Consider the following 12,681-nt stretch of genomic DNA (forward strand, 5'->3'; position numbering starts at 1 on the left):
CGAAATGTGTCTTTTATTGTTTTATGTACTGATATAAGTTGATGACTATATTAATGATGATGATGATAACATTGTAATGTATCTGATGCATGTACTGCAAAAAGCCTAATTGTACAGGTCATTTAAATGTCAATTATTGGTGTTGCTTTGTGTGTTTCTCTTGTAAGATGCTTTTAATAAAAGTCACCCCAAAGACATGTCAGTGTAGTTGCCTGGTTTATCAATATTTATATTCATGCAGCACCGTGTGTGAATTCCCAATTCTGATCGGACAGAAGGCGTCGATTCGTTTGTAATTGAAATCGCAGGTAATGCGAACCTGATTTTTTTTCAAGCCAAAAAACAAACAAACTATTATGGTTGATATGGTAAGCTTGAAATACTCATTTATTTAACATTTCTGGAAGTAGTCTCCAGTTTTTTGCAGCGGTCAGAAGGTTTTCCCCCATGGGAAAGTCTTAAGGACGGACGACTTTCTAATGCGTCGTAGTAGTGTTTATGACTGCGACAATGCAAAAAGTGAGAACAGGAAGTAAATTATCTTGTGGACGTTCCACGACGTTTAATGTCACATGCATACGATAAAAAGAATTTATTCTGTAATGAATTCAACTTTGTGATCATTCACAAATCACTCTGGTATCCTCCCGAGGAACACCAGCACACGCCGTCATGTTTTTAACCCTTGCTGAAATAGTTTTGATCCACTTTTATATTAATAAAAGTTAATAACGGTAACGTTGAGTTGTACTGTATAAATGAAATGTGCTTCAATGACTGGCAGTGAGATCAAAGTAATGTCACGGGCATAAATTGTACCTCATGATCTAAAATCTGCACTTTCCGTCCATCTGAAAGCGGCTTAGGGATAGAGGCGAGCTCTGTGTCCGTTACGTTCGCTCACCTCGGCCTACCGTAATCCATTTACGGCTGTGGGATTTTACCTCGATCAATAGACTTAAACAGCAGAGCTCTGGGGGAACAGCATGGTTAATCTCCACCACGACATCTCCATGGTCAAGAGCTCAATAATAACAACAAGCCTTCATTTAACCACTTAACAACCATCGCCGTAGGTTATGCGTCTTCAACGCATTTTAGTAGCAAAAGTTTTTCAAACAAAACGATAGGGTTATCGTACATACAGTTCTGCCTTCAAAATTTGAGCACTCTTTTTTTTTTTTTTTTATTTGAGGTCTGACATGCCGCTGACCTGCAAAACCTCCTGTCGATGCAGAGGTCTAGTCGTAGTTTTTTAACGATTATATTATTATTTTTTGGACCGTTGCTACGGAGATACGGGAGACACCTGAAAACTGCCCTAAACTACACGACGTGAAAAACGCATTCGCTCATGGTAACGGTTACTTTCACGTCACGACCAATTTTTATCTAGGTAAACTTTTGGAATTCGCAAGCTTCAGGTTTGAGAGCCAATAGAAACAAAGTGGGTGGAGCTGTGGTCTTGGTTAGTCAAAAAAAAAAAAAACACATGGAGATGGTGTGTATTATTAAGTAGTGGTTTCACCTGATTTTGCTTCACTGTTAAATAAAAATAACTATATAAAAGTAGCGTCTCATCCAGTGACATACGCACAGTAGTTTAATTTTGTAGTACAATTTTTTTTTTCCTCTCTGTGCCTGCTAGTATTTTCGTTTTTAGCAAAGTTGCCACCTCTGGTGATGGAATTATGGGTAAGTTTCCATGATAACAAAATATTCTATGTTATAATTACCAGCACCTGTTGATGCTGCCTATGATGATGATGATGATGATGATAAAGAATACAACAAAACAACAGTAAGGATTTTTTTGCCTCTTATTATTCTTCTTCCTCTTATTATTATTATTACCAATATGAAGGAAGAATGCATGAAGTTCCATTTGTATACATTTAAGTTCATCCTTAAGAGCCTGATTGTTGGATTAGTAACTCAGTCTCCTTCTGCAGACCATACAGTAGAGTTCAAGAATTTATTGTACAATGTACAGTGAAGGTTCTTACTCTGCATTCCTTCCGGTCACCGTCGATACTACACGGGAAAGGGATATAAATCAGTTATAAATTACACTCTAGGTTGGCGTATGATATATACAGTGCATTACAAATATGGTATGATATATCCAGTATAATACAGGTACGAATGTGAGGTAGGTAGGCTGTCGTCCAATAAAACGCCGCCAGTAAACGTGTACCGTTAAAAGACACTGGGCATCGGATTGTATAATATATATATAGTGCAAATATAGACCAGTGGTAACAAGATGTGAAGAAGTTCCTCAGCCGTTCGGTTCATGCCTTCATGTCCCTGTAGCGTCTCTCTGATGGTAGGAGTGTACGCCTGTAGCTTTCTTTAAGCTTCTTAGGAAGTACGGACATTGTTCCTCATTACGTGAGACCTGGTGAGATCCTCGCTGACATGAACCCTGAGAAATCTGAAGGTGTTTGCCTTGTCTCCACCCACTGTACATGTGTGCTGTTCCGTTGTCCTCCATGTGTTGACAGTTATCGCTTTAGTGTTGTTCTGGTACTATGTATTACCATAGGTATTCCCATGTACAGCCACTGTAGCACAGCGTATCACCTGGGAAACGTCATGTCGTCGTGTAACTCACACGATGCAATCTGTAACGTATAGCTACATACATGCGAATCATAGTAGCATGTCACACTGCTTTATTAAAAAGCATTTTATTTTGGATTTGGAAAACACAGTAAGGTTGAAAGTTTTTCGAGTAATGTCAGTAATTCATTAAAGTTAGTAATTCAGGTTCAACAGCTGAATCAGCTCATCAAGCCCAGGGCTTGGAGTTTGGCTGACTACGTTGCCTGCAGGCTTGTGGCTGGCTTCAGGTTGTCTTTTCTGGCAAACTACAGGCAGCTGTCTTGAGGCCATGGGGTTTGCAAGTTTGTAGCTGGCATCAGGTCCTGTTTCCTGTCTAACTACAGGCAGCTGTCTTGGGGCCATGGTGCTTGCGGGTTTGTAGCTGGCATCAGGTCCTGTTTCCTGTCTAACTACAGGCAGCTTTCTTGGGGCCATGGTGCTTGCGGGTTTGTAGCTGGCATCAGGTCCTGTTTCCTGTCTAACTACAGGCAGCTTTCTTGAGGCCATGGTGCTTGCGGGTTTGTAGCTGCCATCAGGTCCTGTTTCCTGTCTAACTACAGGCAGCTTTCTTGAGGCCATGGTGTCTGCAGGTTTGTAGCTGGCATCAGGTCCTGTTTTGTGGCTAACTGCAGGCAGCTTTCTTGAGGCCATGGTGCTTGCGGGTTTGTAGCTGCCATCAGGTCCTGTTTCCTGTCTAACTACAGGCAGCTTTCTTGAGGCCATGGTGTCTGCAGGTTTGTAGCTGGCATCAGGTCCTGTTTTGTGGCTAACTGCAGGCAGCTTTCTTGAGGCCATGGTGCTTGCGGGCTTGTAGCTGCCATCATGTCCTCTTTTCTGTCTAATTACAGGCAGCTTTCTTGAGGCCATGGTGCTTGCGGGCTTGTAGCTGGCATCAGGTCCTGTTTTGTGGCTAACTGCAGGCAGCTTTCTTGAGGCCATGGTGCTTGCGGGCTTGTAGCTGCCATCAGGTCCTGTTTTCTGTCTAATTACAGGCAGCTTTCTTGAGGCTGTGGTGCTTGCGGGCTTGTAGCTGGCATCAGGTCCTGTTTCCTGTCTAACTGCAGGCAGCTTTCTTGCGGCCATGGTGCTTGCAGGCTTGTGGCTGGCATCAGGTCGTGTTTTCTGGCTAATTACAGGCAGCTTTCTTGAGGCCATGGTGCCTGCGGGCTTGTAGCTGGCATCAGGTCCTGTTTTCTGGCTAATTACAGGCAGCTTTATTGCAGCCATGGTGCCTGCGGGCATGGCATCAGGTCCCATCTTGTTGTTAACTGCAGGCACATTGCCTGCAGGCTTGTGACTAGCTTCAGGTTCTGTTTTGATCTTAACTACAGCTGGCTCTCTGGCAGCCACATTGCCAGCGGGGTTGTAGCTGGCTTCAGGTTCTGTTTTCTGGTTAACTACGGCCGGTTCTTTGCTGCCTACATCTAGGAACTTCAAATCTGTTTTCTGTCTTGGACTAGCTAGTCCTCTCACGGCGGCTCTCTCTGTTGTCTCCATCCTGTTAACTTAAACCACAGAAAGAACATTTTCCCACTGTTAGTTCATTTCCTTATAAATTCTTTCACGCTAAACTTGCTGTTGATGTTAGTCACATCTTTGATCTAAAACTATTTGTGCTCTATTTGTAAGTATTTTAAGAGTCGTTTATAATTCAGTCCTGCAGCTTACCAGTTGAATTGTAATTCCTGGAGTCGCAGCGTAGACTGTTCCTGAGATCTTCCTCACGGACAGATGGGCCACAGATTCGCCTCCTGATGGCTTCGTGCATTTGCTCATATACAGCGACCTTTTCTCTCAAGCTCTGGCATCGGGAATATAGATATTCCTGCCGCTCACACTCCATCTGTTCTAGCTGGGTACAAAAATGATTTTATTTTATTTGTCGTTTTTTTTTTCACTTCAAGCTAAGAACAAAATTTTTCTCTTGGAAAACTTAAATGCGGAGCTGTTTTAGAAGCTGAAATAGAACTACAGTAACAGCCGTGCGTATTCGGAATACAAAAAAATGAAATACATTTGCGTTCCCGCCGTTTTTTTTTTCCTTCAATAGTTTTAAAATGACAACATTCTGAATAATTTACTCGTACGTGCGCATTTGAACAGAATATCCCATCTCGAATCCTTCTTCTCTTCGTATTTATTTTCAAATAAAAACCATTAGTACATAATGAAAATGCTCTCACCCCCTCCCCCCCGCCCCCCAACAAAAAACTTTACTCTCTACTTTAATTCTCCAAATAAATGACATTTATCTTAATGAATGAAATACCGGTGTGTCTCTGCTGTTTCTCGTACTCCTCATACTCTCCACATATCGGCTTCCTTGTGCAAATCTCAACAGCATGTAAATGATGTGTTTCAGCAAAGTACAAGAGAAGAACAGTGTTCTGTGTGCTTCTATAGATCTTAATGAATTCTTAGAGCTGTATGACATCAGAGCAGAATGCGATGACCTCATAATCATCCATGAAGGGGGCGGGGGGGTGTATGTGTGTGTGTGTGACATGTAATTTGTGTGTGTATTTGTATTTGTCAAGTAACATTTATTTACAGTTCATGTACAGTTTATATGCAGAAGTATCGAGTTACTTTCACAATCTGTGCACATACGAATAAAAACAAAACGTCACAAAGCTGTGAATCTGAGCTATTGTGTTGGACACGTTTTGCTTAGTGCAGGGGTTCTCAATCCTGTCCTGGAGGACCCCCAGCACTTCATATTTTGTATGTCTTGTCTTATCTGACACACCCAATTCTTGCAGATCTTTCAGAATGCACTAATGAGCTGATGAGTTGAGTCAAGTGTGTTCGATGAGGAAGACGTACAAAACGTGCAGTGCTGGGGGTCCTCCAGGACAGGTTTGCCTGTCACTGCCTCACATGTTCGCCTCACACTGCCAGGGTTGGGGGTTCGATTTCCACGGCTGCCCTGTGTGTGAGTTGTTTGCATGTTCTCCCCGTGCTAGGGGGGGTTTCCTCCGGGTACTCCGGTTTCCTCCTCCAGTCCAAAGACAGGCTGATTGGTGTGTCCAAAGTGTCCATAGTGTACGAATGAGTGTGTGATTGTTCCCTGCGATGGATTGGCACCCTGTCCAGGGTGTACCCCGCCTTGTGCCCGATGCTCCCTGGGATAGGCTCCAGGTTCCCCGTGACCCTGAAGGATAAACAGTATAAAAGATGGATGGATGTTTTGCATGCATGATTATTATGCATAGATGTAAGACTTTTAAAACATAATTTTGTTGAAATATTGTGTTATATATTTCGTATGGACACTTTAAATCAGAGTGTTGACCTAAATGTAGCCCAATCTGGCAACCCTGAGCGGCCACAGCGCGCGCCTGCGCCGCATTGAGAGTGTGTATCTCTCTCGGTCCTCTGTCCTAAATCTTACAGCTCTCTTAGACCGAAATATAGTTTCATTTCCACGCATTGTTCAGGAATAACAGAGAAGGAGGAGGAGGAAATAACCGAGTCCCGGTTTGTGGACATACAGGTCTCTGAACGCTGCGGTAACATGGATGCGAAAGCGCACGCGCCTGGGCCCGGATCCGTTACAGAAAACGCACACAAGCGCAAATCCCGCAGCAGAAGAGGCAGGAGGAGGAGGGGGAAGAGACGGAGGGGCAAAAAAGCCAACGAGCCGCCGCCGTTTCTGCCCCCTGAGGTATTTTTTGTTTACAGCAGCGGGCGTTCACATTAATGCGCGTGAACACAAAAACGGCGCGTGAAGCGAATGTTCCTGAGGCGATTTGAGCTTAGCTAGTAGCTAGCTAGTTGCTGTATATAACTGTAGAACAATGAATTACAACGTTATTCAAGGTTCATGTTCTTTAATAGCTAAACTATTTTTTTTATTACTTAAAAAAAAAAACAACAACCACCAACAACAAAGGCTTAATAAACATATAAATGTTCTTCAAATAGCCTGCTATTACAATCCTCTGTAGCTTTGTGTAGTTTGGGAAGTCTAACTAGCTAATTAGCTGGCTAAATATACCTGTATCAATCTTAAAATCACCCACTATTAATCATTTTCAACAACAACAAAAATTTAAATCGATGCTAAGAGAGTTTGCCTTGCTGCCACCCTTAGACTGTGATTGGCTGCCCCAGTGCCCCAGCAGGTCAGGGGTACTTATATTATACTTCAGTATATTCACTTCAAACAAGAAGAGATTAATTCCTGTTAGACAAATGTCCCAAAACCAAATACTCTTACAGCCAATGACCCCAGAGCAAAATAGACCTCAAACAAATGTTCCACTGCAAAAACAAATACCCGCATAATCATATTCCCCATATGTAAATACCCCACAGCCCCAAACCCAAAAATTCTTATAAGCAAATTTCCTAAAAAATAAATACAACTCCATAGACAAATGCCCTAAAACCAAATAACCCTACAGCCAAATGCACCAAGCCATATAACCTTACATCCACATTTCCCAAAACCAAATCGCCTACTGTCAAAAGCCCCAGATTCCCCACATCTAAATACCCCACAGATCAATTCCATAAAACCAATTATAGCTACAGCTTAGTGCCCCAAAACTAAATATCACCACAGCCAAATTACCTAAAACTAACAACCGTGCCCCCCAAAAGCCAAAAGTCTCCACACCAAATAATCCCATGACAAAATATCACATAGACAAATATCCCAAAACCATATACCCCACAGCCAAATTCCCTAAAACCAGGGACGCACTCCACAATAGACCCGCTAGTGCGAAACAACCGTCACAGCTACAAGTGTGCTGCTGAACTTTTCAATGTGTCAAACTGGTGTGGATTATCCTGTAATAAATGTCATCTATCGTGTTTCAGGCCGAGGAGGGAAATATTGAGTACAAGGTACTGCATCTCCCACTCAATGTTGTGACCTGTATGATTCATACACTCTGCAACTATTAAAATTCAGCTCTCACACACACACACACACACACACACATTCTCAGTGACGCGTGTCCCGTCCTCAGCTGAAGCTGGTGAACCCAACGCAGTACCGTTTTGAGCACTTGGCCACGCAGCTGAAGTGGCGGCTGCAGGAGGGCCGAGGGGAGGCCGTCTACCAGATTGGCGTCGAGGACAACGGCCTGCTGGTGGGTCTCACCGATAACGACATGAAGGCCTCCATAAATACCCTGCGCCGGATGGCTGAGAAGTATGGAGTCACCCTATCTTTGTACCTTAGCCCTACTGATTAATTCACCTTGACCTGCCTTACAAATATTAGATAAAAAGATGTGACACTATTTTGAAGCATGTTCTATATGCATATCGCAATATAATGGGATATGATGTAATCATATTATAATTAGGTCAAGTGGATGGACACATGTGTTCGTCACTAATGCACCATGTCCAAGTAACTGGGTTTTGGGGTCATTGGGTTATATGTGTGTGTTAGTATGTATGTGTGTGTGTGTGTGTGTGATTGCATGCAGGGTCGGCGCTGATATAACACTCCTGAGAGAGCGGGAAGTGGATTATGAGTCGGACAAACCCCGGAAAATCGCAGAGGTCCTTGTGAGGAAAGTTCCGGATAACCAGCAGGTCAGTGCGCGAATGTCATAGAACTGTAGCAGGGTTTATTCAACAGGCAGCATGTGGACTATTAAGGTACTGAAATAAATACATTTCCAAAAAGGCAACGTGTATTTGGACTTACGGCTCAGTAAAATAGTTGTGGACGTTTTGCGCTCAGTTGTACCTGCAGTGTTAATTGTTATAGTCTCCTGAATAGTCGCCTTCATGCACGTGTTAGTTTCTGGACCTGCGTGTCGCCGTGCTGGGGAACGTCGACTCGGGGAAGTCCACTCTCCTGGGCGTCCTGACGCAGGGCGAGCTGGATAATGGACGAGGCCGAGCTCGTCTCAACCTGTTCCGGCACCTGCACGAAATCCAGACAGGCCGCACGTCCAGCATCAGCTTCGAGATCCTCGGTTTTAACAGCAAAGGAGAGGTGAGACAGACGTGCGATGTTACACCCCCCGGAGGGCTGTTCGGTTCGCGGATCGGTCGGAAGGTTTATATTAATGCGCTTGTTCTGATACGTTATCGTTTCTACTATAGTAACAGCTCGTTCGCAGGGACTTTGTTTTTTTTTAAAATCTGGATGCTCAGATGAAAGAAATCGTGTGCAGGATGCATTTGTTGAACATTTATGGAAGGAGTCTCCAGTGCCAGTGCTTTGTAACAGTCGTAATTCACTCGGCAGGTGGTGAATTACAGCGAGTCACGCACGGCGGAGGAGATCTGCGAGAGCTCGTCGAAGATGATCACCTTCATCGACCTGGCCGGCCACCACAAATACTTAAAGACCACCATCTTCGGCCTGACCAGCTACTGCCCTGATTTCGCCATGTTGGTCGTGGGCGCAAACACGGGCATCGGTGAGTGCAGGTTTAAGCCTCCGCTTTCCAATAACATGAGAACGCAGAACTCTGAGGGGTGAAATTTGACGCTTTAATATGATGCGGAATTTTCAAGAACCCACAGATTTCATTTTTAAAAAACAGGATGGTAAATACGTGTCATGAAATTCATTTATTCAGGCCTTTTATTCTGGAACTTTCCTCACAGACCCCTGGGAGTCCGCGGACCCCACTTTTAGAACCAATGGGATTCAAGTATTTCCATAGGAAATGTGTTATATACTGTGTGTGTGTGTATATATAAGGCTAAACCTGTCTGCTCCTCCCCTTCCTGTCGGTCAGCGGGCACTACGCGGGAGCACCTGGGTCTGGCTCTGGCGCTGAAGGTGCCCGTGTTCGTGGTGGTCAGTAAGGTGGACGTGTGTGTGGGCGGAGCTGTACAGAAGACCGTGCGGCAGTTAGAGAGGCTGCTCAAGCTGCCCGGCTGCAACAAGGTTCCCATGCTGATCTCCAACCGTGATGACGCCGTCACCGCCGCCCAGCGCTTCGCCCAGTCCTCCAGGTACACGCTCCGAGTGTCTGTGTGTGTATGCGTGACCGATATAGATATTTATGAAGATATATTTATTGCCTAAGCCACACGTCTGGCATCGTTTCCTTTGCTTTACGCCCATCACGCCGACTCTGCGTGCAGCATCACGCCGATCTTCACGCTGTCGAGTGTTTCCGGGGAGAATCTGGATCTGCTGAAGGTTTTCTTCAACATCTTGCCCCCGCTCAGCAACAGCAAAGAGCAGGAGGAGCTCATGCAGCAGCTCACCGAGTTCCAGGTACACACACACACACACACACTCATCAGAAACACATTTAACATCGCCAACAATTCAGTGCACAGTGGTTTTGAGCTGCTTTAATAACATGTTTGACAATTGTACAAAAAATACGCAAAAAAGAGACATAATTCAGAACGTAGCTGAGAGACAGGGTTTGTAAAAAAAAAAAACCTAAATAACAACAAACAAAACAACAACACTAGAATAGTATTAAAGTTTTTTCAATGGTAGTAAAGTTAATATAGCTGGAATTCTTTTTCCGTAATTTAATATGGATATTTTTAACGTTATGTCGTGACCGTGTGTTGCAGGTTGATGAGATCTACAGTGTGCCTGATGTAGGAACAGTCGTCGGAGGAACACTCTACAGGCGAGTGCTCAGGCGATGGTCGTTCCATTGTTTTATTTTTATTTTACCTCCCACACCCACTATAGGTCTCGGGACTGTGCTGTCACACCATCAAGATAGTTCTTTTCTATTCCCTAGCTATAGTTATTTTATTTATTTATTATTTCAGATTTGAGCTGATCATGGTTATTGTGGTAAAAGAAAAGACTTATCATACCCATGCTATGCTAGCTGCTTTGCACGAGTAGATTAGCAAGCTTGTTAGACTTTGCATCATCCAGGACTCTGAATGCCATGCAGAATTCACATGGCACTCAGAGTCCTGCGATGTGGCTTGCCTGATAAATCAGTGGAGAATGTAGCCGAGCATGTGCTCCCTTAACCGACAAATCTAAACCAACAACAACGATCTGTCCTAACGATAACCGAGTAAACAAATGAAACAAATGTCACAGTAAAAAAAAAAAGCAAACGAATTTTCTGTTACAACGAAAACACAGGAAGCAAACAACTGATCTGTCACAATGACAAATAACCAGAAAAGAAAATTGTCATGACAAAAACAAACGAAAGCAAACAAAAAACAAACAAACATAAAAATCTCTCACAACAAACACAACCAAAAAAAGGAGAAAACTGTCAACGAAAACAAATGAAAGCAAACAAACAAACAAAAAGAATCTGTCACTACAAAAACAAAAGCAAACAAACAAAATAATCTATTACAACAAAAATAACCAGCGTTGGTAATTGTATAAATGAACATTTTCACAACGAAACACTGTTTTAAAATAAACGCTCTATCACTAAAGATAAATACTGTTTCTACAGTGTGTCCATGTTAACATTTTTCTCTATGTGGGTGTGTGTGTGTGTAGCGGTGTGTGTCGCGAGGGAGACCGCTTGGTAGTGGGGCCTACAGACGAGGGGAAGTTCTTGCGGTTGAAGGTGTGCAGCATGCAGAGGAACCGTTCGGCCTGCAGGGTTCTCCGAGCCGGGCAGGCGGCCACGCTGGCGCTCGGCAACTTCGACCGCTCGCTACTGCGCAAGGTAAGGCTACGAGGCTACAGCTGCACGCAGAAGTTTGGACGCCCCTGGCCAGACCACATACTGTGTAGATTTTTGATTTTCTACAATTACGGCACGTTCTGCTGATATAACAACACAACACTGTGTGTGTGTGTGTGTGTTTGTGTGTTAGGGCATGGTGATGGTGAGTCCGAAGATGAACCCCACCATCTGCTGGCAGTTTGAGGCGGCCATCGTGCTGCTGTTCCACGCCAAGACGTTCCGCGGTGGCTTCCAGGTCACAGTCCATGTCGGGAACGTTCGGCAGACGGCCACGGTGGAGTGTTTACTCGGCAAGGTGGGCGTGGCCGTTTTGTCCTCCTCTCATTACTTGCTCATTGACAAACCTGTAGTCGTGGGTGCTGTGAATGTGAAAACGTGGCACGATATATTGTAGCATATTTGTGTGTGTGCGTGTGTGTGTGTTGTGCAGGAGGAGCTGCGCACCGGCGAGAGGGCTGTAGTATGCTTCCGCTTCCTGAAGCACCCCGAATACCTTCACATCGGAGCAAAGCTGCTGTTCCGAGAGGGCGTGACCAAGGGTATCGGTCATGTGACCCACTTGGTGCCGTCTGGTCAGAACAGCGCACATGACCAGAACCACAAACCACACCAGAACCACAACTAGAGCGTGAGAGAGAACGTGAGAGAGAGAGCACTATGTGGGGAGGCGTCTCGATATAAACATTTACATGACACCTATTTAAACAGCGTCTACTCTGATGTCAGCCAATAGGAGGAGGCTTGGGGCGGGGATTACAAACACGCTTACGACAAACCAAACCCACAATTTTCTAACGCTAAAACTTCCTAGTGAACTCACGCCCCGGCTTACTCGCTCCCAATTGGCCGACAGGCGCCTGTTTGCGATTTTCTTATATCGGAACGTCTCTAATGCGGACGTGGCGAAATATTTCAGTCTAATCGTATGCTAATCTAAAGGGATACTATGTAAAACAACAACAACAACAACAACAAAAAAAAAACGCTGAAATGTAACCGTGACGACGAGCTTAAATTACGGTTTTGGCTGTAGGTGCGCATTTAGTCTTGGCTCCTGCCGTTGCCATCGCGCAGCTGGATAGAAATTGACGTCGGGGAATTACACAGCGAGGAATTGTTTATAGGCTAACCTCTGAGACGTAACCATGGCAACAATCGATGCAGCAGAAAGATAGCTAAACATAACGAGTTATTTTCGTATCGATCGTTTATAAGGAGGCAAAACGTACACAACCCCATGAGGCTAAAGTGTGCGGTTTGGGACACGTCACGTACAGCAGATGTTCGTTATAGCAGGTATCTGACCTGGAGAGCGGATTAGGGTGTGTGGTTCGGGACGTATCCGCAGTGGCTTGATTCTCCTCTACGGCATTAACCTGCCCTAAATAGTGAATAGAGTGCATGAGGTTTGGGACACGTCCACTATGGCCTAATTAGGGTG

At 44.4% G+C, this 12,681-nt stretch overlaps 2 protein-coding genes across 5 annotated transcripts; one reads left to right on the forward strand and one right to left on the reverse strand.

Annotated features, from left to right (window-relative positions):
• Window positions 1–1,821: 1,821 nt before the first annotated feature.
• On the reverse strand, window positions 1,822–4,999 carry LOC128602991 (DNA-directed RNA polymerase II subunit RPB1-like). 3 transcript variants are annotated; one of them, XR_008384923.1, is made up of 4 exons: window positions 4,877–4,999; window positions 4,276–4,459; window positions 2,254–4,112; window positions 1,822–2,034 (listed from the first exon to the last, which is right to left on the reverse strand). XR_008384923.1 is itself a non-coding variant. In XM_053617162.1 (3 exons), exons 1-3 carry the CDS (start codon window positions 4,949–4,951, stop codon window positions 2,761–2,763), a joined length of 1,611 nt encoding a protein of 536 aa, XP_053473137.1. In that variant the 5' UTR covers window positions 4,952–4,999; the 3' UTR covers window positions 1,822–2,760. The 3 variants fall into 3 exon arrangements, 1 of the variants encoding a protein (XP_053473137.1); XR_008384924.1 differs by having other exon boundaries at window positions 2,198–4,112; XM_053617162.1 differs by having other exon boundaries at window positions 1,822–4,112.
• A 954-nt stretch (window positions 5,000–5,953) lies between these two features.
• gtpbp2b (GTP binding protein 2b) lies at window positions 5,954–12,300 on the forward strand. Of its 2 annotated transcripts, XM_053616994.1 has the most exons (12): window positions 5,954–6,274; window positions 7,438–7,464; window positions 7,590–7,774; window positions 8,058–8,166; window positions 8,378–8,575; window positions 8,831–9,005; window positions 9,330–9,549; window positions 9,682–9,817; window positions 10,132–10,190; window positions 11,048–11,219; window positions 11,371–11,535; window positions 11,671–12,300. In XM_053616994.1, the coding sequence occupies exons 1-12, from the start codon at window positions 6,125–6,127 to the stop codon at window positions 11,863–11,865; spliced, it is 1,791 nt and encodes a 596-aa protein (XP_053472969.1). In that variant the 5' UTR covers window positions 5,954–6,124; the 3' UTR covers window positions 11,866–12,300. The 2 variants fall into 2 exon arrangements, with proteins under 2 accessions (XP_053472969.1, XP_053472970.1); XM_053616995.1 differs by lacking the exon at window positions 7,438–7,464.
• Window positions 12,301–12,681: the final 381 nt, after the last annotated feature.

Source organism: Ictalurus furcatus, chromosome 27 (assembly GCF_023375685.1).
Source record: "Ictalurus furcatus strain D&B chromosome 27, Billie_1.0, whole genome shotgun sequence".
Taxonomy (NCBI): Eukaryota; Metazoa; Chordata; class Actinopteri; order Siluriformes; family Ictaluridae; genus Ictalurus; species Ictalurus furcatus.

Bases quoted from the DNA above. Each gene is read 5' to 3' on its own strand.
- LOC128602991 (XM_053617162.1), bottom strand. From the start codon at position 4,951: ATGCTGTTGAGATTTGCACAAGGAAGCCGATATGTGGAGAGTATGAGG. The intron at 4,460-4,876 runs GTATTTCATTCA...TTTTGTACCCAG, and splicing joins GAAACAGCAGAGACACACCG to CTAGAACAGATGGAGTGTGA. The intron at 4,113-4,275 runs GTAAGCTGCAGG...CTGTGGTTTAAG, and splicing joins CAGGAATTACAATTCAACTG to TTAACAGGATGGAGACAACA.
- gtpbp2b (XM_053616994.1), top strand. From the start codon at position 6,125: ATGGATGCGAAAGCGCACGCGCCTGGGCCCGGATCCGTTACAGAAAAC. The intron at 9,550-9,681 runs GTACACGCTCCG...CTCTGCGTGCAG, and splicing joins CGCTTCGCCCAGTCCTCCAG to CATCACGCCGATCTTCACGC. The intron at 10,191-11,047 runs GCGAGTGCTCAG...GTGTGTGTGTAG, and splicing joins GTCGGAGGAACACTCTACAG to CGGTGTGTGTCGCGAGGGAG.